Raw genomic sequence first — 24,507 nt, 5'->3', positions numbered from 1 at the left:
CTTGAACTTGGGTGAGGCTCTGGGACTGCCTTGACCAACAGATTATGGTAAGAGCGATGCTATATAGCTTACAAGACTAGTTCAAAAGAATGCCATGCAATTTTTCCTTGCTCTCTTGGGATGCTCACTCTTGGGTCCAAGCCCAAGTAGCCAGTGAAAAAAAAACCCATGTGGAGAGGAATTGGGAGACCCTCCTAAATCACAGGACTGTCTGAATTCTCAGATGATAGTCACTACCAACCTCCCTGCCATGTGAGTGAGAAAAATAGTTACTATTTCCCCTCTCTCCCCACCCACCTTTTTTTAGAGAGAGTGTGCAACCACAGTGGGGAGGGGCAGAGGGAGAGGGAGACAGAATGTTAAGTAGGTTCCACGCTTGGTGTGGAGTTGGACAATTGCTTGGTCTCATGGTCCCGAGATCAGGACTTGAGCTGAAATCAAGAGTTGGGTGCTCAACCAAGACACCCAGGCACCCCAACTGGTTACTGTTTTAAGCCACCATGTTTTTGAGATAGTTTGTTCACAGCAATAGCTAACTGAAACATAACCCCAAAACACTGTCACACAATGTTTTGAAATAACAATCATTTGCTCACAGATACACAATTTGGACAGGGCTTGACAGGTACAATTCTTCTCTGCTTCAGGTATCTGAAGCCTTTGCTGGGAAGATTATAAATGGCTAGGATCTAGAAAAATCTGGAGGTTTTTCACTCATATGTTTGGTGCCTGGGTGGAAATAACTCGAAGGCTGGGCTCCATTGGGAGTATCACAGGGGATGTCTACAGTTGGCCTCTCCATGTATTTTTTGGCTTCCTCACATTATCACGGCCTCACAGTAGTCAAAGACTTCCTAAGGTGCCTCAGGGCTCCAAAAGCAAATGTTCCCAGTAGAAAAGAAAAGGCAGGATGGATCTTTCTTTCTTTCTTTCTTTCTTTCTTTCTTTCTTTCTTTCTTTCTTTCTTTCTTTCTTTCTTATTTGACAGAGATCACAAGTAGGCAGAGAGGCAGGCGAGGGGGCAGTGTGTGGGGGGGTGGAGCAGGCTCCCTGCTGAGCAGAGAGCCTGATGCGGTGCTCGATCCCAGGATTCTGGAATCATGACCTGAGCTGAAGGCAGAGGCTTTAACCGACTGAGCCACCCAGGCACCCTGAAAAGGTGGGATCTTCATAGCATTTTATGATCTAGCCTCTGAAGTGACATACTAATAGTTATGCTCCACACAACTGACTGAAACGGAAGCACATCCAGATTCGAGAGAAGAGTATCGGTCTTCCACATCTTGGTGGAATAAATGTCAAAGGGTTCATGGCTGTGTTACAAACTGCTACAAATAATTTTTCTGCGATTAGGTACGCTATTCTTTATACTTGCTTTAAGTTTATCGTTATGAACTGAATGCGTCACCCGAACATTCGTATTTTGAAATCCCAACCCACAATGTGGTAGCATTTGAAGGTGGGGCCCTTTGGGATGTTATTAGATTTACACGAGGGCATGAGAGCAAGCTCCCCCACCATGATGGAATTAGTGCCCTTATAAAAAGAGGTAGAGAAGCCAGGGCTCTCTTTCTTTGCCACAGGAGGACATGGGGAGAAGGCAGCCATCTGTAAGCCAGAAAAAGTCCATTACCAGGAACTGAATCTGCTGGAATCTTGATCTTGGACTTCCCAGCCTCCAGAAAAAGAGAAATGTCTGTTGTTTCATCCATCAGTCTATGGTATTTTGTTATAGCAGCCCAAGCTAAGACATAGTGCTTCTTGAACTACATGTGCCTTGATGTCTTTGTCCATTTTAGAACCATCAACTTTTATCTCTTTAGATACACTTACGCAATGCTTTGTGGCCCTCAAAGAAAATGAGCAATGAGGCCTCTAAGAATGTCACACTATGGTTTTCCAAAGTCTATTCTTAAACCCAGGAAGCAGGAAAATAAGTCATGGTCATTCATCATTGAAACAGAGTTTAGACTTAACTATTCTGAAGATGCTCCTCTTCTTTACCCCAACTCCTCCTCTCAAAGCATTCTTCTCTGATCTCCATGAGGAAAAGGTCAGCCTGGCTTCCTTATATCAACACTTCTCTGTAAGGTTTGGCCAATGAAAATTTTACCCTGCTACCATATTCGAACCAGTAACAAACACTGGATGGCAATTCTCCCACAGTGATTCTTTTTTTTTTTTTTAAAGTTTTATTTATTTGACAGAGAGAGATCACAAGTAGGCAGAGAGAGAGGGAGAAGCAGGCTCCCCACTAATCAGAGAGCCTAATGTGGGACTCCATCCCAGGACCCTGAGATCACGGCCTGAGCCGAAGGCAGAGGCTTAACCCACTGAGCCACCCAGGCGCCCTCCCACAGTCATTCTTTAAAAAAAAAAAAAAGAAAGAAAAAGAAAAAGATAACCTAGCATTTATTCAACTTTAAATGTCATCCATGGCTTAAAATGTTAAGTAAAATCTAGAAGAAAATACAAATTTTAACAGGTGGGATGCTTTTTACTCTTTGTGTTGTATACCTCACTGAATCTTCTATAATTACATTGGTAAAATTAATGAAAACATAATGTATTAAAAATTTTACCTCAAGTACATCATTAATACCCATGACATGAATTTAACATTATCCAGGGGACAACTGATTCACATATGATTACTGAAAACCAGAATCTGACCTTGAATTTCTCATGTCAGTAACAGACCAACACATTACAATTTAGGGGAAGCTATATTCTGGGTACCTCCAAGATGTTTACAGAAAAAGGTTAGAATTTGTTTCCATGAATCTTCCTGAGCCCTAGCATGAGCCCTGGGCTCCCCACCCCATATTATAGGTTTGTTCAGTAATTTGTGCACAGAAGCGGGGCATAGGGGGAAGTAAGGAGGTTCAATATTATGCCCAGTCCCAGGATAAGAGATGATCTGGGGTTTTTCCTTTCCATGGGCCTGTAACCGTTCAGAGGCTATTTGGGCATATAACTCACTCCTCCAGTTATGGTCATCCTGACCAACGATGAAGAGGATGGGCCCCTGGGCCTTCTCTATTGGAATCATGCTGGGGTTCTCATGTCTTCCTATAACATCATTTCGTATATCCACAATGTCCAGGAGGCCTGAGAAGGCTACCTTGAGTCTTCTAAAATCATGGTTCAATGGTGGGATGCAAGTCTGCTTGTACTGTATGGGTCTATTTCCACTGAACCCAGATCCGTTGATGGAAACCGTGGCTGAGATGTTTTTCAAATATGAGGCCATAGAAAGACAAATATCAGCCCCTAAAGAAATGCCCAGAAGCCCAATGCCTGGGCCCTTTACCTGGAAGTGAAGAAGAAAGAAGAGTCAAGAACACAAATGTTCTACAGTGATGGGAATATTTTTCATCAACATCAGTTCACCTAATGAGTGTTGATACTTTGGGTCTGAGTTAAGCTGAGGGTAGAGGGAAAATGGGGGCTGGGAAGTAGCCATCCCTTTAGAGGCTGACAAAGAAAAAATATGGAGCTCCTGGTTGGCTCAGTTGGTAGCACACACGACTCTTAATCTTAGGATTATGAAATAAAGGTATTAACTATTAAAACATTTTAACATAACTAGAGATGCTAACTTTGTGAGTTGGCCACAAAGGTATCAAGCTCAGCTGATAGAGGAGTTTCTTCCCACATAAAAAATATCTGAGTGAACACATGGCAAATGAATTGTGAACTCCCTGGCAAGTCTGGGTATTTATTACAAATGTTCCAGACTATCAACCACTAGAGAATGCTGAGTCATGGAGCCTGTCAAGTTCAGGTCCTCATTCAGGCGGGCATGATCTAAGTCTCAATGGGCTAATGTATCTAACTGTGTGGAGCCAAGTTCTGTTCTAAGTGAATGAATCATCCGACCCCATCTACATACACTGGCATATGATTACAGAAACCAAGTAAGACTTCAGCTCAAATTAATTAGTTCTTAGCTTCTGTAATACATGGGCAAGTTCTGATCAAAATCTGAAAACACACTGATATCAGAAAATTAAAGATTAGGGGCGCCTGGATGGCTCGGTGGGTTAAAGCCTCTGCCTTCGGCTCAGGTCATGATCTCAGGTCATGATCTCAGGTCATGATCCCAGGTCATGGGTTTGAGCCCCGCATAGGGCTCTCTGCTCGGCAGGGAGCCTGCTTCTACCTCTCTCTCTGCCTGCCTGTGATCTCTGTCAATAAATAAATAAACTCTTAAAAAAAAAAAAGAAAATTAAAGATTAAAAAATCAGAGTCTGCACAGAAAAGTAAACAATCAACAAAACTAAAAGACAACCTAAAGAATGGGAAAAAATATTTGCAAATGACATATCTGATCAAGTGTTAGTATCCAAAATTTAAAAAGAACTTACAAAACTCAACACCCAAGGCCCCTGGGTGGTTCAGTGGGTTAAGTGTCCAACTCTTGATCTTGGCTCGGGTCATGATCTCAGGGTCCTGGGATTGAGCCCTGCTTGGGGCTCTCTGCTCAGAGGGGAGTCAGCTTCTCCTTTTCCCTTTGCCCCTCCCCCTGCTCATTTCACTCTTGCATGCACTCTCTCAACTTTTTAAAAAAATCTTTAAAAAAAGATGTTCAACATTACTCATCATCAGGTACATGCAAATCAAAACTACAATGAGACAGTGCCTCACACCCATCAGAATGGCTAAAATCAACAACACAAGAAGCAAGTGTTGGCGAGGATGTGGAGAAAAAGGAACACTCATGTACTGTTGGTGGGAATGCAAACTGGTGCAGCCACTGTGAAAAACAGTACTGAGGTTCCTCAAAAATTAAAAACAGAACTACCCTCCAATCCAGTAATCACACTACTGGGTATTTATCCCCAAAATACAAAAACACTAACTCAAAGGGATGCATGCAGCCCTATGTTTATTGCAGCATTATTTTACAATAGCCAAGATATGGAAGCAGCCTAAGTGTGCATCAACAGATGAATGGATAAAGATGTCTCTCTCTCTCACACATACACACACACACACACACACACACACACACAGAGGAATATTATTCAGCCATAAAAAAGAATGAAATCTTGCCATTTGCAACAAGATAGACAGAACTATAGAGTATAAGGCTAAGTGAAATAAGTTGGAGAATGACAAATACAATGATTTCACTCATGTGGAATTTAAGAAACAAAACAAATGAAGAAAGGAAAAAAAAGAGAAATCAAGAAACAGACTCTTGGGGCGCCTGGGTGGCTCAGTGGGTTAAGCCGCTGCCTTCGGCTCAGGTCATGATCTCAGAGTCCTGGGATCGAGCCCCGCATCGGGCTCTCTGCTCAGCAGGGAGCCTGCTTCCTCCTCTCTCTCTGCCTGCCTCTCTGCCTGCTTGTGCTCTCTCTCTGTGAAATAAATAAATAAAATCTTTAAAAAAAAAAAAAAAGAAACAGACTCTTAATTTTAGACAACAAACTGATGGTTACCAGAGGGGAGGTGGATGGGGGATGGATTAAATAGGTGATGGGGATTCAGGATTGTACTTGTGACGAGCTGTAGACTCCCTATATTGTATACCTGAAACTAATATAACACTGTATGTTAATTATACTGAAATTAAAATTTAAAAAATTAGGGGCTACCGGGTGGCTCAGTTGGTTAGGCATCTGCCTTCAGCTCGGGTCGTGATCCCAGAGTCCTGGGATCAAGCCCCGCATCGGGCTCCTTGCTCTGTGGGAAGCCTGCTTCTCCTTCTCCCACTCCCCCTGCTTGTATTCCCTCTCGCTGTCTCTGTCAAATAAATAAATAAATCTTATTTTAAAAAAATAAATAAATATAAATAAAATTTAAAAAGTTTTAAAAACACGTAGCAGTGCCTGGGTAGCCTGTTAAGTGTCTGCTTCAGCTCTGGTAATGATCTCAGGGTCCTGGGATGGGGCTCCCCTGCTCAGCAAGGAGTCTGCTTCTCCCCCTCTTCCCTCTGCTCATGTTTTCTCTCTCAAATTAATAAATCAATCTTTTTTTTAAAAGGCATGTAAAGAGATGCCTGGGTGGCTCAGTCAGTTAAGCGGTTGCCTTTGGCTCAGGTCATGACCCCAGGGTCCTGGGATTGAGTCCTGCATCGGGCTTCCTACTCATCAGGGAGCCTGCTTCTCTCTCTCCCTCTACCTGCCACTCTACTTGTGCTCTCTGTGTGTCAAATAAATAAATAAAATCTTTTTAAAAAGGCATGTAAAACTAACAAATTAGAAAGTCATTTTGCATAACAAATGCAAATTCCCAAATAATTCCTTTGAATAAAACCTCACATGGATTTTTACGATTAATTCTGCCTTACTAAGCCATCTGACAGAGAAAGTGTGATTAGGCACCTAAAGCTAAGGAAGTCTCCCAAAGAAATCTCTGTGAAGGAAGAGTTGAGCAGCAACAGGGGACCTGGCACAGGTGAGTGCAAAGTGACACCCTCTCTGGATGTATTTCTAGAGAGAATGATACAATAAAGGACATTAGAAGAACCTTGGAGTGTTGAAGCATGTAGCACAGGGCTTCTTCAAAGTACTCCAGGTGTATGCTGTCAATTTCCTTGGAGAGATCTTCGAAGTTATAATAAGCTAGAGCCAACGTGGCAAAACCATGACCAGCCAAAAGGCTTGCTCGATATTCCAACAGGCCCCCTCCAAATCCAAAGATGTCAATGATCCCTGGGAAAGGTCCAGGTCCTAAAAAAGAACAATATAAAGGAAAGGTATTATATAATTTAAATAATTTGCTTTCCTTTTCGAGATTTAGTGGGTTCCTATGAGTCAAAGGGAAAAAGACACAGCTCCCTGAGTTACTATGCAAAAGGAATACAAATACCTTAGAAGGAAAATCTACAAGGTACCTTCACATCAATGAGTTTATCCTCCATATGATTCTATAAATTATCTACAAGGTTCTAAGACTCTTTAGTTATCAAGGAGAGTAATAAAGTCTTTCATTATTGACTACATCATGGAAGGAGGGATTTCACGTTTTATTTGGTGTTGATTCGTAGCGTTCTGTTAGGGGACTGGACATAAAATCAGGAATCTTGAAATAAAGCTACAGGTTGTGTTGCATTGACCCTTGGCTTTGTGTGTGTGTCTACCGATATTTCAGATGTCTATTTAGAGAGAGGAAAGAAAAATAAATATCCAGAGATGGCTTCAGGTGAGAAAGTCGGCAGAGTCTGAAGTGTAATCCGTGGTACAGTGAGGCATGAAGAAGTGGAGAGGAGGCCCAGTGTACCCAAGGCACTACAGAAGGGTGACGAGGCAATAGCTTTTTTGATTGATAGGGTTGATGAGATCTGTAGTTTATTGATAACAAAGTGGCCCACATACCTACCCATCCTGACACCCCTTTTCTTTAGCCTGCGGAATAACAGTACTCACCTCATTGAGATATTATGGAGATTAAACGATATAATGCAAGCAAAACGCGTAACAGAGGCCAACACGTCAAAATACTCCATTTTGCTTTTTTGGCTACTGGCTTCCTCATTGTCAGCTTCTCTGTCCTAATTCTGCCTGTACCGGAAACCACTGGATGCCAGGGCACCCAGCCGCGCGCCCCCTAGCAACCCACACTCACCAGGGGGCAGGAAGAGCGTGGCGCGCACCCGGCCCGCGCGCACCGGCTCCCGCCGCACGCCCGGCCGCAGGAAGTCGCGCTCGTGCACCGTCCGGCCCAGGACACGACCCGCGTCGGGCTCGTGGCCGTCGAGCACCTCCAGCTCCACGGCGAAGGGCGTCTGCACGTCCCGCTTCACAAACCGCCAAAGCGGCTTATCCGACTCCATGGCCCAGAGCAGCCCCATGGGCTCGAGCCCCACGAAGCTGCCGCCCAGCGCGGGCGCGCGCGCCAGGTCCAGGAGGCCGCAGGCGTCAGCTTCGTACCGCGCGTGGGCCCGGAAGAGCGCGCCCCTCTCGTCGCGCAGGGACGCGCGCAGCGTGACGGGCTGTCGCGGGGCCAGGCCGCGCACGGCGATGCGCACGGGCTCGTCCCAGCTGCAGCGGCCCGCGGGCTCCAGGACCACCGTCACCATCCCGGCTGCGGGCGGCTGCCGTCCGGACCTGGAGCAGGAAAGGCGCCGGTCGCTCCCGGCCGATGTCTGGTCCGGGGCGGCCGAGTGTGCTTCGCAGGCCCGACCGGGTCAGGCGTCCAGTGGCGCAGGAACGGTGGGTGGTGGAGCCGCGTCAGGAGGCGTCTGGGCGCTTCAGATCCCGGGGCCTGCTCACCCGGGACTCGCCTGAAGTAAAAGCAGTGGGTTGTCCTCCCAGCCCGCGTGGGGCGCGGAGCGGGCTGAAAACTGGGCGTGGTCATGAACGCGGCCCTCCCTCGGGAGGTTGTCTGCCTTGGAAGTCAAATTGGGTAAACGATTCTGGGTAATCGGTTCGTGGTGAAACCAGAACTAAATGAGTTTAGGCAGAATTCCAAGAATTTGCCCTCCACGGAAAAGAGCAAATCTTTTTTTTTTTTTTAACTTTTAGTGATTTATAATATACGTACAAAAAGTGCGCAGACCCTAAGCGTGCAGTCCAATGAATTTTTACAACAGGAACATACTTTTGTAATCAAGCACAGGAACCCAGAAACCTCAGTCCCAGCACGCCAGCAGCCACCCTCATTTCTGCTCCGGGCATTTCCCCTGTCCCAAAAGTTACTCTGTCCTCTTCCAACAAAATGAGCTATTTTATGGGAATGAGTCCTTCGGTGCGTCGTCTTAGGTGTCTGTCTGCCTTCCCTCGACATTGTTTCTGAGATTACTGTGTACTGTTGGGTATAGTTGTACATCATTTATTGTCATTGCTAAGTGGTGTTCCATTTTGTGATAGGGCTAGTACTACCAATGGGCGTTTGACAGTTCTCAGATTGGGACTATAGTGCTATGAACATTCAAGAACCTTCTTTTGATGAACATAAGAGTGCATTTCAGTTGGGGTATATATCTGAGAGTGGAATTGCTGTTTAGCCTTAGTAGACATTTAAAGTCAATCTTTTGAATATGACCCTAGAAGCAGTATAGATATAATGTTCAGAGATGCCCAGTGTTTTATTTCTACATACAACAACAGTAGCTACTCTTTTATCAGTACCAAATGCTTTACATGCAAAATTCAATACGTTCACCAGAAGCTGGGAGTCTTTTTCGAATATGGCTGAGGAGGATCTTGAGGCTTGGAGAATATTAAGCCCCTGAAGTGATCTAATTAAGTGACAGAGCCTTGACTGACTCCAAATGTGGAACTCAAGGGTGAGCGGCAGCATTGTGGCAAGGTGTAATCAGAGTTCTAACTCTGGCTTTATTAACTAGTTCTGTAGCCTTCAACAAGTTGTTTTTTTTTTTCCCCTCTGGGTTTCAGAGTTCTTGTTTGTAACATAGTAGAAGTCTCTCACTGGGGTGCCTGGGTGGCTCAGTGGGTTAAAGCCCCTGCCTTTGGCTCAGGTCATGATCCTGGGGTCCTGGGATTGAGCCCCACCCCGGGCTCTCTGCTCAGCAGGGAGCCTGCTTCCTCCTCTCTCTCTGTCTGCTTCTCTGCCTACTTGTGATCTCTGTCAAATAAATAAAATCTTAAAAAGATAATAAAAAATAAAAGTATTTTTTAAAAAAAGTCTCTCACAGAGGCTCAAACACGATAGCGTATCTGAAAGTCTTGAGTATGTGAAACAAAAGGGAATGGCCAGAGTCAAAGCCCACGTGTTTCATTTCTCATGGTCTCCAGATAATTGCCCTAGCTTTGCATATTGCTTTTTAAACTGCTCTGTATAAGAAAAGTCAAAATAAAGGTTTTTTAGAGAAAAAAAATACATATTTTTTGAAACAGAGGTAAGCAATACTGAAAAGTTTAAAATGGGAAATGATAGAATCTGTTCTCTTTCCAGTTCCCCTTTTCCCTCTGAGGTAGGTGCACACATCTTGATTTTTTCCTCTGTGTTTGCAGTATGTAAGCATATGGGAGTGTGAACATACTAATGCACTGTTCTGCAACTTTCAGACCTATGTTTTCATTTTTCTGTATATGGAGGAATAGAATGGATGGGTCTTATGGCAACTCTATGTTAAACCTTTTGAGGAGCTGCCAGTCCATTTTTCAAAGTCCCATTTGAAATCCCACAGCAGTTTATGAAAGTTCCAATTACTCCACATCTTTGCAAGCACAGGTTATTATCTGTATTATTATGTTATTATCTTTAGACGTCCTAGTAAGTAATAGTCTCTTTGTAGTTTTTTGTTTTTGTTTTTGTTTTTTTTAGATTTTATTTGTTTGACAGAGAGAGATCACAAGTAGGCAGAGAGGCAGGCACAGAGAGAGGAGGAAGCAGGCTCCCTGCTGAGCAGAGAGCCCGATGCGGAACTCGATCCCAGGACCCTGAGATGATGATCTGAGCTGAAGGTAGAGGCTTAACCCACCGAGCCACCCAGGCGCCCTATTTATTTATTTTAGAGTGAGCATGACAGCCCAAGCCAGAGGGACAGAGGGAGAGGGAGAGAATCTCAGGCAGACTGCTCTGAGCATGGAGCCCAAGATCTCATGACCCTGAGATCATGACCTGAGCTGAAACCAAAAGTCTGTTGCTTAGTGGCTGGCTCAGAAGGTGGCGTGTGCAGCCCTTGATCTTGGGGTTTTGAATTTGAGCCCCACAGTGAGTGTAAAGATTACTTAAAAATACAATCTCTAAAAAAGTGTCTTTTTTTTCCTTTAAAGGAATTTGGGAGAAGGCAGGTTATGAATCTGGTCCATCAAGTTGTGCCAGTATTATTTCCTACTTTTATTATCAATTTGTATTTTACCTTCAGAGAGCGTCACTTTACATCTTTTGGCCAAATTTCTTACTGGTTTGTAGAAGGCCTTTGTCACCTGTCGATTTTGTGTTATATTTTCTCCTATTCTGCAACTTATTTTTAAATTTCTTTTGTCATATCTTCACATTTTATGATGTTAAATCTCTTGGTCTTTTCCTTTACAGTGTGAAAAACCAAAATTCAAACAAAGCAATTTGAAGATCTAACCCCCCCCCTTTTAAAGGGTTCTATTTATTTGTTTGTTTGTCAATTAGGCAGAGAACACTCTCGATAATGCAAGTCACATAGCGAGATTTATTTCCAGTTAGCTGGGGTCCAAGTATCTGCCCAGCGCAGCGGGTTTCCACAAGGACCCCGAGCACTCAAAGCCAAGAGTTTATATAGCATTTTGAAGGCACTTTTTCACAGCTACATATATATCTTGCACCCCACTTTGACAGTTTAATTTTGTTTAACTTTTTGCCACCCCAGCGTCATCCTAGCCGTTAAGTGAGATTTAGGTTTAGAAGAAATTTAACTTTATTTACATTTCCCTCCACCTCAGCCTCCTTCATTTTTATGGTGGGGAGGGCGACATCAGGCCTCAAAGAGCTGAGCCATTTGTCCCTGGAAATTGGGCTACTGAGAAGACAGCTTCTTTGTTGTAAATCACTAGGACATTCGTAATCCAAGGGAGACTCCTGTCTTGCAGGATTGTGACCTCTGCAAGTTAACTATTTGTTTTTCATTAACATCTGGTCCCTGTGGCGCCACCGCCTAACCTCCCTGGTGGTATATGATTAAGTTGTTTTTCAGGTTTTAGCTAGTTTCTCTTATCTCAAGTCACGTTTGCACTGTTGGCCGGTTAGGGACGCTCAGTAAAATGGCTTCCCGGCCTTGAGGATGGCCATTCTTATGCTAACCCACTCTTACAAGAGAAAACGCAAGCACAAGCAGGGCAAGTGCCAAGCGGAGGAAGCAGCAGACTGATGCAAGACTTGATCCCAGAACCCTGGGATCACTACCTGAGCTTACGACAGAGGCTTAACCAATTGAGCCCCCCAGGCATCCCAGAAACTTGAAGATCTAGTGACTTTACTAAGCATGATCCATAAACTGGGCAGCATCCCATCTAAGAAGTAGAGGGGAGTTCAGAGGATTTGTACAAAACGGAAAGTTTTTCTAGAAAGGGGGGGTGGAACAAGAAGATATTAGGAAAAGAAAAGAAAGGATTGCTTCAGGCAGGCCCTTCCTTAGGGGAAAGATCAGGGAGTTTTATGATGCGGAGTATCTCATCTTCCTTTGGGGGATGGCCTTGTGACAGATTCCTCACTGACATCGATCAGAAAATTCCTGACTGACCAGTTGGGACTGCTATCTGGGAGAGGTTGGAATTGCCATTAGGTTAGGTATTGAGCCCCGGGTTTGGTGACTCAGTGACACCATTTTAGGCCTGTGTTTTTCTTTTTAACAAGTCTGGATTTTGTGTTAAGCTAAGGAATACCTTCTCCTATGTATGATTATTATTACATTTTTCTCTCTTTTATTTTTCCCTAATGCTATACTTGGATGGCTTTATTTTTAACAGTTAAACTTTTATTCCCTCCAGAATCCAGTTGGTCTTTTAAGAAGTCTATAGCCATGTCAGTGAATTTATGGTAGTTGGGCTTCTTTTGATGGCAAGTAACCAAAATCCACTCAAACTGGTTTGTTTATTTATTTATTTATTTATTTACGTTTTAAAATTTTACTTATTTGACACAGAAAGACACAGCCAGAGAGGAAACAGAAGCAGGCGGAGTGGTAGAGGGAGAAGCAGTCTTCCCACCAAGCAGAGAGCCCGACAGGGGGCTGGATCCCAAGACCCTGGGACCATGACCTGAGCTGAAGGCAGACGCTTAATGACTGAGCCACCCAGGTGTCCCTTCAAACTGGTTTTTAAAAAATAAGGAAATTATACATTGTAGGGAAGGAAGAATTATTTCCCTCTACCCTTCAAGTTCTCTTAGCTGGTCTAAGAATTAAATTGACATGAGACAAATTAACAGGAGAAGAAAACAAAGTGTTATTATGTGCACATGGAGGCCCAATAATGAAATTGAGACCCAAAGAAATGACTAAGGCTGTCATTAAAAAAAAAAAGAAAAGATTTTATTTATTTATTTTGACAGACAGAGATCACAAGTAGGCAGAGAGACAGGCAGAGGTGGGCGGCGGGCAGGGCGGGGGGCTGCAGGGGAAGCAGGCTCCCTGCTGAGCTGAGAGCCGGATGTGGGGCTCGATCCCAGAACTCTGGGATCATGACCTGAGCCGAAGGCAGAGGCTTTAATCAAACACTGAGCCACCCAGGCACCCCAAGGCTGTCGGTTTTTTTTCAAGTTATTTTTATGGCAAGCCGTCTTTATACATCTTAGGCAAAGAGACAATACATTTGTGAGGAATTGACAGGACAAAGAAAACTTGTCTTTGGGAGCTTAAATCAGTAAGAAGTTCTGAACAGAATTTAGGCTAAAGTAGTCAATTAGCAAATGATAACAAAGTTGGTGTGGGGCAGTCACATGGGGTGGAGGGCAGCCACCCAGCGGACCCGTGGTGAAGGAATTCACCCAAGGCAGAACGAAGGAGACAGAAGTTTACTGAATAAACGTCAAAGAAGGAGAGAGCAGGACGGAAAGGGAGAGACTGTCTGCCAGGACAGGGTGGGGGCATGGGCCCTAGTTAAGGTGGGGGACTGAAGGAGAATGTACACAATTTTCCTTTTTTGGTAGCTGTGCCTGGTTGTAAGTAGCCCATTGGTCAGCTAGGGCTTATGGATATTTTGAGGTGGGTCACCTGATAGGCCTTTTTGCCTTCAGCCCGGTAGTCGCTTGGGCCCTTCCAGATCGGGTGTTTCTTGCTCCATTTGATTGCCTCAAAGTGGCCTGTACAGTTGGTTTATACAGCCTTCTCAGCTCCAAATTCCCTATCTCTGGTTATAAGGATATTTCTTTACCTCTTGGTACAGGGAGGGTGCCTTTCACCTGGGTGATTTTGTTAAGTCCATAATCAAAGGAGCGAGACTGATACAAAGCGAAGGTCAAGCAAAGCTTTATTTTGCGTCAAGCATGGAGAATCAAACCGACTGTTCAGGGTCGCCTCTTACAGAGAGGGCAACCCGTCCCTGCCTCACAGACTAAATTTTATAGAGCAAAGGCCATCTGGTTGAGCCTGGCCACACCCAGGTGGCCAATGAGATTGTAACACACAGAGAAAGCTGCAGGGTCATGCTAGTGTTGGGGTCCATTATCAAAGGAACGAGACTGAGACAAAGTGAAAGTTATGCAAAGCCTTATTCTATGCCAAGCATTAGAAGTCAGACTGACCGGCCAGGGCCGCCTCTGAAGAGAGCGACCCCCACCTGATCTCACAGGCTGTTTTTATAGGGCATAACCGCAGACCCAAGGTACGTGGCTTCTATGGTTAGGGCGTTTACTCCCAGAATCGATACCCAGAACCATACCAGGAGCCATGGGAGCGTTTATTCCCGGAATGAAGTCCGTGGATGTAAACAACAATATGGCACCTAGGCAATATGGAGTTGCTCTGGCTAAGCAGGCCCTAATAGATAAACAGGTTTTAACATTAAATTGGCCCTAACAGCTATGTCACACACAGATGGCCAATTGAATTACAATTCACCCCATAGTAGCTATTTGAACTAGCCTATTGCCTTGATCAGAATTGGCACCCAAAAGGCACCCAAAAGGCGGGGCCCACACTCCTTGGTAGCTAGGGAGACAGCATGAGCACCCCACTGATTGGACGTCTCCACCTGACCTGACCCGCCCTTGTATTTGGGCTCCATTACCTGGGACTGGTTGACCATATTTTACTGGTTTCCCGGACTTGCTTTTAAGTAAGTTCCCCTGGGGGGTGGGCAGGGTCAGTTTAAGTTTTACTGCATAAATGACAAAATCACCGTTTAACCAGATGGAACCGCTCTGGCTCAATAGGTCCTTACAATTTATTTCCCGCTTTCAGGGGGACAGAGACGGTTCTGAGGGCCCTCCTTGCACAGGCTGTTGTTTTTTTTTTTTAAATAGTTGTACTGAGCGGTGCCTGGGTGGCAGTCAGGTAAGCATCAGCCCTTTTGCTCAGCTCATGATCCCATTGTCCTGGGATTGGGAGCCTGTTTCTCCCTCCCCGCCTATTTGCTGCTCCTCCTCCTTGGGCTCTCTTTCTAGCTCTCTGTCAAATAAATAAAATCTTAAAAATAAAATAGTTTTAGTTAGAAATAATCAGTATGCCATTGTGATACATTGGGGGGTAGTCTGTCCAGGTCCCTACGTAGATGTCCCTACGACATCTGTTAGCATGTCCAAGATGCAGAACACACACAACACTGAGCACTAAGCACGGTTGTGGAATAACAGGAACTCTCATTCACTACTCCTGGGAATGAAAAGTAGTATAGACACCTAGGAAGATAATTTGGCAGTCTCTTATAAAATTAAACATACTTTACCATATGATCCTCCTGGTACCAGGATGATGATGATGAAAACCAAAGATGATGAAAACTTACATTCACACAAAAACCTGCCCATGGATGTTTACACTAGCTTGATGCATAATTGGCCAAAGTTTGAAGCAACCAAGGTATCCTTCAATAGGTCGGGATATACAAACTTTGGTACTTCCAGACTATGACCTGTTACTCAGCAAAAAAAAAAAAAAAGAAACGAGTTACCAAGCTATGAAAAGACACGGAGGAACTAAATGAAAAGCCCATCTGAAAAGGCTATGCACAGTATGATTCCAACTCTCTGACATTCTGGAAAAGGCAAACATGGCAAAAAGATTGGTGCTTGCTAGGGGTTGCACGGGAGGGAGGAATGAACAAGTGAACACAGGGGATTTTTAGGGCAGTGCAACTATTTTGTATACCGTGATGGTGTGTACAATACCCAGGGTTAAAGTTAATGTAAACTAAGGACTTTGGGTAATGGATCAATGTAGTTTTGCTTTTTTTTTTTTTTAAGATTTTATTTATTTATTTATGAGAGAGAGAGAGAGAGAGCGAGAGAGCGCACGTACAAGCACGGGGAGCTACAGGCAGAAGGAGAAGCAGACTCCCTGCTGAGCAAGGAGCCCCATGCTGGACTCAATTCTAGGATCCTGGGATCATGATCTGAGCTGAAGGCAGATGCTTTACCAACTGAGCCATCCAGGTGCCCCTGATCAATGTAGTTTATCAGTGGTAACAAATGTAGAACACTGGTGGGGGGTAATTGGTATTAGGGGAGGCTGTATAGGCACAGGGATCATATGGGAAATCTCTGTACCTTCTTTTCAGTTTTACTGTGAACCTAAAACTGCTCTAAAAATACTCTTTTTTAACAAAATAAGGAAGGGGCGCCTGGGTGGCTCAGTGGGTTAAAGCCTCTGCTTTCGGCTCAGGTCGTGGTCCCAGGGTCCTGGCATCAAGCCCTGAATCGCATCGCATCGGGCTCTCTGCTCAGCAGGGAGCCTGCTTCCTTCTCTCTCTGCCTGCCTCTCTACCTACTTGTGATCTCTGTCTATCAAATAAATAAAATCTTAAAAAAAAAAAGAATTGAATAACAAAATAAGGAAAACTATTGTATGGGAAATAGGAATAGGTCTGGTTTCATATTTGATTGATCCAGTAGCTCAACGATGACAACAAGCAGTGTTTCTTTCTGTCTGCTCTGCCATTCATGTCATAAAGTGGCTGCCCAAATGATTGGGGTTTCATACTTCTTCGTTCATGTTTAGTGGGAGAGAACATTCAGATCTGCAAGTATGTGACCTAAATTGCATAGTGTTCACTGAATGGAATGTTGAGATTGGCTTAAACCAAACAGGGATCATCATCACGGCTCTTGCATTCAGGGTGGAGTTAGCTTTCCCTGAAGCCCGTAGCTGTGGCAAGTGGGTGATACCTGAATGAAGATCGGGAATTCTTATAAATGGAGAAGGGTAGTGTTTGCTGGGTAGGTACTTGACAATATCCTTGAGAGCAATGGAGGGCAGACCCATTATGGTATTGTTGGCTTTTTAGAAGTTAAAGCAAAAAAGGAAATTTTTTTAATTTAGAAAAAGAAAAGGGGATTAATAGGAGTTATAACTATTAATGGAACTAATTAAGGCATTTGGAGGTTGACTTTGAGAAGACTTGTGTTTTTAGATTTGAACAGAGAATTTGACATTAGAAAATATGTTAGGAAAGAAGAAATTAAGCACATAGCAATATTTCACTGCGAGATGAAAATTCTCCTTCAGTTTATCCTCAGTTCTCAAAATTGAATATGGATGAGAGAAAACACTATGGAAACAAGTCAAGAGAAGGGGATCATGGGAGGCTTTCCCCAATATATATTGCTTATTTTGAGCTAAAAACACTTAAAAAGCAGCAGGTGCAAGAAAGGCCCTCATCCCCTCTTTCCCCTGAAACAGGAGAGAAACTCCTCGGTGAGAATCACCCTCCCTTAACAGTAGGAAAGAAGCAGTCTGAACACCAGAGGTAGGATGCAAGGCTGAGAGAAGTGTGAACGAGATTTGATTAAAATACTTCTCTTTCTTTAGTTTCCTCATATATCTTACTTTTTCACAATTGACACTCTGTTCAATCTTATGTGTAAGTTCTTAGGTTTTTGCCACTTCTTTGGGTCTTCCTTTTCTTGTGAAGACTTCTTGTACCCTTAAAAATCAAATTGTATGCTTTTCTTTTCTTTTCTAAAAAAGATTTTATTTATTTTTTATAAAATTTTTATTTTTGTTTTTTATTTATTTGACAGAGAGAGAGAGAGATCATAGGTAGGCAGAGAGGCAGGCAGAGAGGAGGAAGCAGGCTGAGCAGAGAGCCCGATGTGGGGCTTGATCCCAGGACCCTGAGATCATGACCTGAGCCAAAGGCAGAGGCTTAACCCACTGAGCCACCCAGGTGCCCCTAGATCTACTCTTATATGTATTTTTAACACCTGGCACCCAAGACACACTGCAAATCCAGGAATTCCACTGACAATGTATATAGGAGAAAAAAGAGCCACTTCCTTTGCTGTGGCTGGGGCTGTTATCCTGCAGAATGGATGGATGGGCTTGAAGGGAATTAATGACATTGTATCTGAAGTCATACAACACCGTGCATATGAATATGAAAACACACAAATGTGCATTCTCCTGGGTGGATGAGAAGAGGCAGAAACCCATGTTCCCAAATAAAATGAAGAAAGACAAAGATGAGGCCAGGTTAACAACAGTTTACAACAGAGAAGCAGCCTAACGAAGAAACTGATGAAAAGAGAAGAAACTGCATTTGGGGATACGAATCCCAGCTCTACACTTGATATGCAAAGACTTCTCTGAGACTTGTTTTTTCAGTTGTAAAATGAAGGTGACATCTGCCTCACAGATTGGTGTGGATTAAGTGAGGAGCATACAGCGGTAAGGAAGAAAAGGCTGACAAAAAGAAAAAGAACACGGTGCTGTTTTGTTTTGTTTTCATTATTTATTTAAAATTTATTTATTTATTTACTTCTTTATTTATTTTTGTCATATTTAATTAGTTTCAGAGGTAGAATTCAGTGATTCATCAGTTTCGTATGACACCCTGTGCTCATTACATCAAGTGCCCTCCTCAGTGCCCATCACCCAGTTAACCCTTTCCCCAACCCACCTTCCCTCCGGCAGCCCTGTTTATATCCTAGAGTTCAGGGTCTCTTATGGTTTTCCTCCCTATTTTCATAGGGTCCACTCCTCCTCTGACTGAGCCAGCCAGGTGCCCCAAGAAGTTTTTGTTTTTTACGTTGTGTTTAAGATGGGAGAAATACCAGCATGTTTCAAGTTGATGGGAATTACATAGGAAAAAGAGGAGAAAATTGTTGGACCTATCTCCTTGAATAGATAAGAGGGTATAGGAAATAGTAAACAAGTAAAAGGGTTGACAAGATAGGAGCATGAACTGCTCATCCGTAATGATAGGAAAGAAGGCAGAGAATAGGAGTACAAATGCTTTTATGTGGGTCAGTGTGATAGTGGAACTTTGTGTAAGTTCAGTGCTCAGTGCAACAGAAAATGAAGTTCTCTATACCTTGGTTATTGCAGACAAAGAGAAGGCAGAGAAACTGTCCAGAGAAGCAGTTCTGCCCCCAGGTTTGGCAGTGAAGGAGCTGAAATGAACCATGCACACTGATTATTAAGAGCCTACTTCAGGTTTATGGATATGAGTTTAAGGTGATACCAACAAATAAAAAGCAAACCGTGAAATGGTAGATATAAACCCAGTATGTTAGTTATGTTAAATGTAAATGGACTAAATACTCCAGTAAAAAGACAAAAACTGTCAGACTGGCTTTTGAAAAGTCAGTCTATAGAAAAAAAAGAAAGAGAAAGAAAGAAAGAAAGAAAGAAGAAAGAAAGAAAGAAAGAAAGAAAGAAAGAAAGAAAGAAAGAAAGGGAGAGAAACTGTATCCTACTTACTGGAGGAGACATAACATGAATATTAAGATACATAAAGATTCAAAGTGAAAGGAAAGAAAAATATATGCTATATAAATGCTAACAAAAAAAAGGTGCTGTGGCTATACTAATTCAAAGTAAACTTTAGGGCAAAAAATAGTAGAAGAGTCCTTTTTTGTTAATAGTTACATGTATAATGATGAGAAAAGTTTGCTTTAACAGGAAGATATTATGTTTCTGAAAACTTTCTGAAAACATAAAATGCAAAATCATCATAACTGAAAGAAGAGACAAATCCCCAAACTAAAAGATTTTTACTCATCTCAGTGACTGAGAACAGAGATTTTATTTTATTTTGATTAGCCAATGATTGCATTTTCTTTTTCTTTAAATAAGGTGGTACCATTCCTCAAAGAATTGATGCAGTTTTGCACGTTATTTAATAATGAACATTATTTAATAATTGCACATTATTTCCCAGTGAAAGGAACTACATCTATCTCTGCTTGTGTGTTGGGTTCATTTTGCAGTAGATGAACTAGCGCCTGCACATCTTCACCCAGTAACAGTCCCTGCAGTGATCCTTGATTATGCTGTTGGTCTATAACAGCAGGGGAAGCTGCAGGCTGGGGAGGAGGCAGATGGGAGGATCAGGGCATCACGGCCCAGGTGCACTGGGCTTTGCACTGGCAGGACCTTCGGAGCATAAGGGTCCTAGAAAGAGAGTGGAGAGCATGCAGGGGTTCACCAGAAAGCAAGGACTCTTAAAGAGCAGAGGGCTCAGGGTGGACAACAGTATTACAAGCACAGTTGTGTGTTGTAGCTGAGTCTGGGAAGAAGGTGCCTGGCGGGTTGCTGGCAGAGCATTTTACACATGCCTGTGCAGTGGACAAGAACAAAGAGATCTTAAATATTTGTAAGGATACAAAATTTAAAGTGAGACAGTATGGTTGGTTGTTGTTGTTGTTGTTGTTGTTGTTGTTGTTGTTGTTTTCCTCCAGCCACATTCAAGTGCTCTGGTGCAGATGCAGAAGTAAGAGGGGACATCCTTGCCTTATTCCTGATCTTAGTAAGAAAGCTTCTAGTTTCTCACCATTGAGTATGATGTTCACTGTAGGGTTTTGTTTTTTTTTTTTAAGATTTTATTTATTTATTTGACAGAGAGAGATCACAAGTAGACAGAGAGGCAGGAAGAGAGAGAGAGGGAAGCAGGCTCCCTGCTGAGCAGAGAGCCCGATGCGGGACTCGATCCCAGGACCCTGAGATCATGACCTGAGCCGAAGGCAGCGGCTCAACCCACTGAGCCACCCAGGCACCCCGCTGTAGGGTTTTTGTAGATCTTCTTTATCAACTTGAGTAAGTTCCCCTTTATTCCTACTTTCCTGAGAATTTTTTCTAAAGATTTTATTTATTTATCTGACAGACAGAGATCACAAGTAGGCAGAGAGTCAGGCAGAGAGAGAGGAAGGGAAGCAGGCTCCCTGCTGAGCAGAGAGCCCGATGTGGGGCTCGATCCCAGGACCCTGAGATCATGACCCGAGCCAAAGGCAGATGCTTTAACCCACTGAGCCACCCAGGCGCCCCTTTCCTGAGAATTTTTAATCATGAATGGGTGTTAGATTTTCTCAGATGCTTCTTTCTGCATCTATTGAGCAGGTGACTTTCCTTTTTTTAGCCTGTTGGATTCCATTAATAGATTTTTAAATGTTGAACCAGCCTTGCTTAGCTAGGATATATCCCATTTGGTTGTGTTGTAGAATTCTCTTTCTCTTTTTTTCTTTTTAAACATTTTATTTATTTATTTGACAGAGAGAGATCACAAGTAGGCAGAGAGGCAGGCAGAGAGAGGAGGAAGGAGGAAGGAGGCTTCCTGCCTAATGTGGGGCTCCCAGAATCCCCGGATCATGACCTGAGCTGAAGACAGAGGCTTTATTTAACCCATTGAGCCACCCAGGTGCCCCATTTCTTTTTCTTTCTTTTTTTTTTTTAAGTTTTATTCATATAAGTAATCTCTATACCCAATGTGGGGCTCACACTCATGACCCTGAGATCAAGAGGCTCACATTCTTCCAACTGAACCAGCCAGGTGCCCCAATTCTTTTTAAATATCAACTGCTTTTTTATTGTTTCATTTAGAATTTTAGAATTTAATTTTCATTGAGACAAATATTTATGTCTATTATCTATTTATGTATCTATAATTATACATAGATTATGTGGTTATTATGGATTCTTCCTCTTTTAACTTTATAGAAAGTTCCTTATAAGAAGAGAGAGATAGGATGGGCACCTGGATGGCACAGGTGGTTAAGCATCTGCTTTCAGCTCAGGTCATGATCCTGGGGTCCTGGGATCAAGTCTTACATCAGGCTCCCTGGTCAGTGGGGAGTCTGCTTCTCCCTCTCTCTTTGTACTTCCACCCTCCTCATGCTCTCTCTCACTCTCTCTCAAATAAACAAAATCTTAAAAAAAAAAAAAAAAAAAGAAGTGGGGCACTTGGGTGGCTCAGTGTGTTAAGCCTCTGCCTTCGGCTTGGGTCATGATCTCAGGGTCCCGGGATCGAGCCCCACATCTGGCTCTCTGCTCAGCCGGGAGCCTCCTTCCCCCTCTCTCTCTCTCTCTGCCTGCCTCTCTGCCTACTTGTGATCTCTCTCTGTGACATATAAATAAATAAAATCTTAAAAAAAAAAAAAGAAACAAAGAAGCTTCCTCTTGGAGCCATCTCTCCCATGTCTCAAATCATGTGAGGCTTACACATCAAGAGAAAATACTTGCAGGTTTTGAAGCAGAAATAAATTTCCCTGAATCTAAGCTTTTTCCATATAGAAGTTCTCCTAGAAAAGGGGTTTTTGCTCTGGAGCACTGTTTATTGCCCAAAGAATTTCTGAGAGTATACTATTTTCTCATCTGTGCTGCCACAGAGGATAACATTCCAGCTCAGAAACAAAGTTTATTGGTGGAGAGTCTCCTTGCTTACCCATCGTACACATATAACTTCTTGTCACTTCATGGACTTGCTAGGGGATGGCATGGAACTTTAACATATAAAAATGACACCTCATTTAAAAAAAAAGATTTTTATTTATTTATTTGACAGACAGAGAGAGATCACAAGTAGGCAGAGAGGCAGGTGGGGGTGGGGGTGGGGGAAGCAGGCTCCCTGCTGAGCAGAGAGCCAGATGTGGGGCTCGATCCCAGGACCCTGAGATCATGACCCAAGCTGAAGGCAGAAGCTCAACCCATGGTGCCGCCCAGATGCCCAAAAATGAGACCACATTTTGGCTCATGTAGTATTTCTCCACTTTGAGATCTGATTCACTGTCACTTGCTTTGCAGAAAAAGAAAAGAATTTTCAAATCAAAATCACATGTATGCTTGCAACTCTGGCTCTGTTACAACTGCTCAGTCCAGGTCACCTTGAAGGACACTGTTTTTGTTTCTATGAAGCTGTGTCTCCATTCATACTTTACTCATACTTCAGTTAGGTTTTCTTTTCTTTTCTTTTCTTTTTTAAGATTTTATTTATTTATTTGACAGACGGAGATCACAGGTAGATGGTGGGCAGAGAGAGAGGAGGAAGCAGGCTCCCTGCTGAGCAGAGAGCCCGATGCGGGGCTCAATCCCAGGACCCTGAGATCATGACCTGAGCCGAAGGCAGAGGCTTTAACCAGCTGAACCACCCAGGCGCCCCATTCAGTGAGGTTTTAATGTAATTAATAATGTAATATCCAGGAAATAAACTTATTCCTCAATCAGATACTCCAGAAGTATTTTTTACTATAGTAGGGGAAAAGAGCAGTCTCTCACCTTGCTCTGAGTGTTTGAGCCTGTACTGATTCATACTCAACTGACTGGCTGATTCTCCTTCATAAATCTGAATAGATTCCTTCATTAATGCCTGCATTCTCTTTGTTTCACCTTATAAGGCTCTGTCGTCTTTGTAACTGAAAGATAGCTATCATTTCTTTTTTTTTCTTATATTTATTTATATTTATTTATTTATTTATTTATTTATTTGACCGACAGATCACAAGTAGGCAGAGAGGCAGGCAGAGAGAGAGAGAGAGAGAGGAGGAAGCAGACTCCCCGCTGAGCAGAGAGCCCAATGCGGGGCTCGATCCCGGGACCCTGAGATCATGACCTGAGCCAAAGGTAGAGTCTTTAACACACTGAGCCACCCAGGCACCCCTATTTTTCTTATTTTTAAAAAGTCTTTAATTCCAGTTAGTTAACATACAGTGTTATTTTCAAGTACAATATAGTGATTCTACAATTCTATGCATCACCCAGTGCTCATCATGACAAATGCACTCCTTAATCCCCATCATCTAGTTACCCCCACCCAGCCACCCACGTCCCCTCTGGTAACCGTCAGTTTGTTCCCCACAGTACCCTGGGATCATGATCTGAGCTGAAGGCAGGTGCTTAACCAATTGAGCCACCCAGTTGTCCCTGCGTTGCTGCTTTTAAACTCTTTTCTTTATCACTATATTTTGCCAGTTTAATTATAATATATCTTAGTGTGGGTCTGCTTTTGTTGATTTTGATGGGAGATCTCCTAGATCTGGATATCTCTTTCCTTCCCCAGATTAGGGAGGTTTTCATCCATTATTTCTTCAAATAAATTTTCTGCCCCCTTTTTTCTCTTTTCTTCTGAGACTCCTAGAATACGAATGTTATTATGTTTGTTGGAGTCACTGAGTTCCCTAAGTCTATTCTCCTTTTGCATAATTCTTTTCTCTCCCTTTGTTCAGCCTGGTTACTTTCCATTACTCACTCTCCTTAGGTCACTAATTCCCTCCTTTTCTTCTTCCATCCTGCAGTCCATACCATCAATCACACTCCTCATTTTGTATGCTGAGTTCTTTATCTCTGCTATGTTATTCCTTATCGCTCACATCTTCTACTCTTTTCTCAAGTCCAGTGAGTATCATTATGATCATTGCTTTAAATTATCTACCAGACATGTTACTTATATCCATTTCATGTAGATCTCTGGCCATGGCCCTTGTCCTATTCTTTCATTTGGGATAAATTTCTCTGTCTTCTCATTTTGCTGCCTCTCTGTGTCTGTTTCTCCATTAAGAAAGTCAGCTATGGGGGCACCTGGGTGGCTCAGTGGGTTAAGCCTCTGCCTTTGGCTCAGGTCATGATCTCAGGGTCCTGGGATCGAGCCCCACATTGGGGTCTCTGCTCAGCAGGGAGCCTGCTTCCCCCACCCCCGCCTGCCTGCCTCTCTGCCGACTTGTGATCTCTGTCAAATAAATAAATAAAATCTTAAA

At 43.2% G+C, this 24,507-nt stretch overlaps 1 protein-coding gene and 1 non-coding gene across 2 annotated transcripts; one reads left to right on the top strand and one right to left on the bottom strand.

Annotated features, from left to right (window-relative positions):
- Nucleotides 1-2,400: 2,400 nt before the first annotated feature.
- On the bottom strand, nt 2,401-8,224 carry ACOT4 (acyl-CoA thioesterase 4). Its single transcript, XM_032837392.1, has 3 exons — nt 7,576-8,224; nt 6,478-6,680; nt 2,401-3,313 (listed from the first exon to the last, which is right to left on the bottom strand). Exons 1-3 carry the CDS (start codon nt 8,027-8,029, stop codon nt 2,708-2,710), a joined length of 1,263 nt encoding a protein of 420 aa, XP_032693283.1. The 5' UTR covers nt 8,030-8,224; the 3' UTR covers nt 2,401-2,707.
- On the top strand, nt 3,355-3,425 carry LOC116855114. Its single transcript, XR_004380287.1, has one exon. It is a non-coding gene; the product is annotated as a small nucleolar RNA SNORD56 (small nucleolar RNA).
- Nucleotides 8,225-24,507: the final 16,283 nt, after the last annotated feature.

The sequence above is a fragment of the Lontra canadensis genome, unplaced genomic scaffold (assembly GCF_010015895.1).
Source record: "Lontra canadensis isolate GAN:19392208 unplaced genomic scaffold, GSC_riverotter_1.0 scaffold98, whole genome shotgun sequence".
Classification (NCBI taxonomy): Eukaryota; Metazoa; Chordata; class Mammalia; order Carnivora; family Mustelidae; genus Lontra; species Lontra canadensis.
The sequence above is the reverse complement of the archived record's forward strand: the minus strand, read 5'-3'. Positions and strand labels throughout refer to the sequence as shown.

What these genes read in the sequence shown, in the direction of transcription:
- ACOT4 (XM_032837392.1), bottom strand. Translation starts at nt 8,029, where the DNA reads ATGGTGACGGTGGTCCTGGAGCCCGCGGGCCGCTGCAGCTGGGACGAG. An exon ending in CACGCTCTTCCTGCCCCCTG is followed by an intron (nt 6,681 to 7,575) that starts GTGAGTGTGGGT and finishes GTTCTTTTTTAG; the next exon opens with GACCTGGACCTTTCCCAGGG. An exon ending in ACATGCTTCAACACTCCAAG is followed by an intron (nt 3,314 to 6,477) that starts GTTCTTCTAATG and finishes CTTCACTTCCAG; the next exon opens with GTAAAGGGCCCAGGCATTGG.